The following is a 1080-nucleotide window of genomic DNA, read 5'->3' on the forward strand; positions in this document are numbered from 1 at the left end:
GAAAAGAAACGGAGGATGCAGTGTGTGGGGGAGAAAGACGGCGCTTATCTCCCGTTTAGCACTCACTCACGAGTTCAAATTGCGAGTTGAGGAGGAGGAGATGATGATGAGGACATCCTCATTAGCCTGGCCCATTACACTCTCCCATTTCACCAGCGCCAATTTAGCATCAGCACGCTGCACAGGATCTTTTTGGCCTTTGTATACTAATTTATCCTCTCTTTTTTGCTTTTCTTCTCCCCTAATCAGATCAAAGATCGTCGCCCTGGCCAACACAGCGGCAGCAGTGGTTCACTGGCCAGCCTGAACAACAACAACCACAATAGGGCGTCGCCGGGAAACATCTACTTCAGCGACAATCCCTTTGGAGAGGGGAAGCTGAAGAGTAGTGGTGGTAGTGGTGGTAATTCACCCTCATCACCCTCCGCCTCTTCAAAAGATCCCTTTGCCTCGGTGGAGGGCAGCGGAAGTGGCAGCAGCAGTAGCAACAATGGAGGAAGTAGCAATAGTCCCAGCGAGGACGACGAGGACGATGAGCCCGATGATATTGAGGGCTCCGGAGATGGAAAGGGAGGCGAAGGTCTTATCGGAGGTTCGAGTAATACCTCGACGACGACCACTACCACTTCTGAACCATCTTCTACGTCGACGACCACGACTACGACGACAACAACGACCACAACGACAACTACAACGACAACTCCATCAACGACCACCACTTCAACTACGACGACCACCACAACTCCTGCTCCAATTAGCAGCAGCAGCAGTCGAAGACCTGCTCTTCCACCAAGCGATGATGAGGACGATGATGATTTCACTGAAGGCTCCGGTGATAAACCTCGAAAGGAGTCGGCAGATGACGTGGAAGGCTCGGGTGATAGTAAGTCATTCTAAACCCTTTTTCAAAACCTTTTTACTCAAACTTCTTCCTTTCCTAGAACCCAGAGAAGCTGTTGAGTCAATTTCNATGATGATTTCACTGAAGGCTCCGGTGATAAACCTCGAAAGGAGTCGGCAGATGACGTGGAAGGCTCGGGTGATAGTAAGTCATTCTAAACCCTTTTTCAAAACCTTTTT

At 49.9% G+C, this 1080-nt stretch overlaps 1 protein-coding gene across 1 annotated transcript; it reads left to right on the forward strand.

The window, feature by feature from the left end:
- Nucleotides 1-249: 249 nt before the first annotated feature.
- Nucleotides 250-883, forward strand: LOC108356900 (putative protein TPRXL; the record flags this gene model as incomplete). Its single annotated transcript, XM_017608003.1, has 1 exon — nucleotides 250-883. A coding segment is annotated over one exon (634 nt), but the record flags the coding sequence as incomplete, so codon positions are not given.
- Nucleotides 884-1080: the final 197 nt, after the last annotated feature.

This window comes from Rhagoletis zephyria, unplaced genomic scaffold (genome assembly GCF_001687245.7).
Source record: "Rhagoletis zephyria isolate East Lansing unplaced genomic scaffold, Rhagoletis_zephyria_1.1 Rzeph_scaffold_67178, whole genome shotgun sequence".
Taxonomy (NCBI): domain Eukaryota; kingdom Metazoa; phylum Arthropoda; class Insecta; order Diptera; family Tephritidae; genus Rhagoletis; species Rhagoletis zephyria.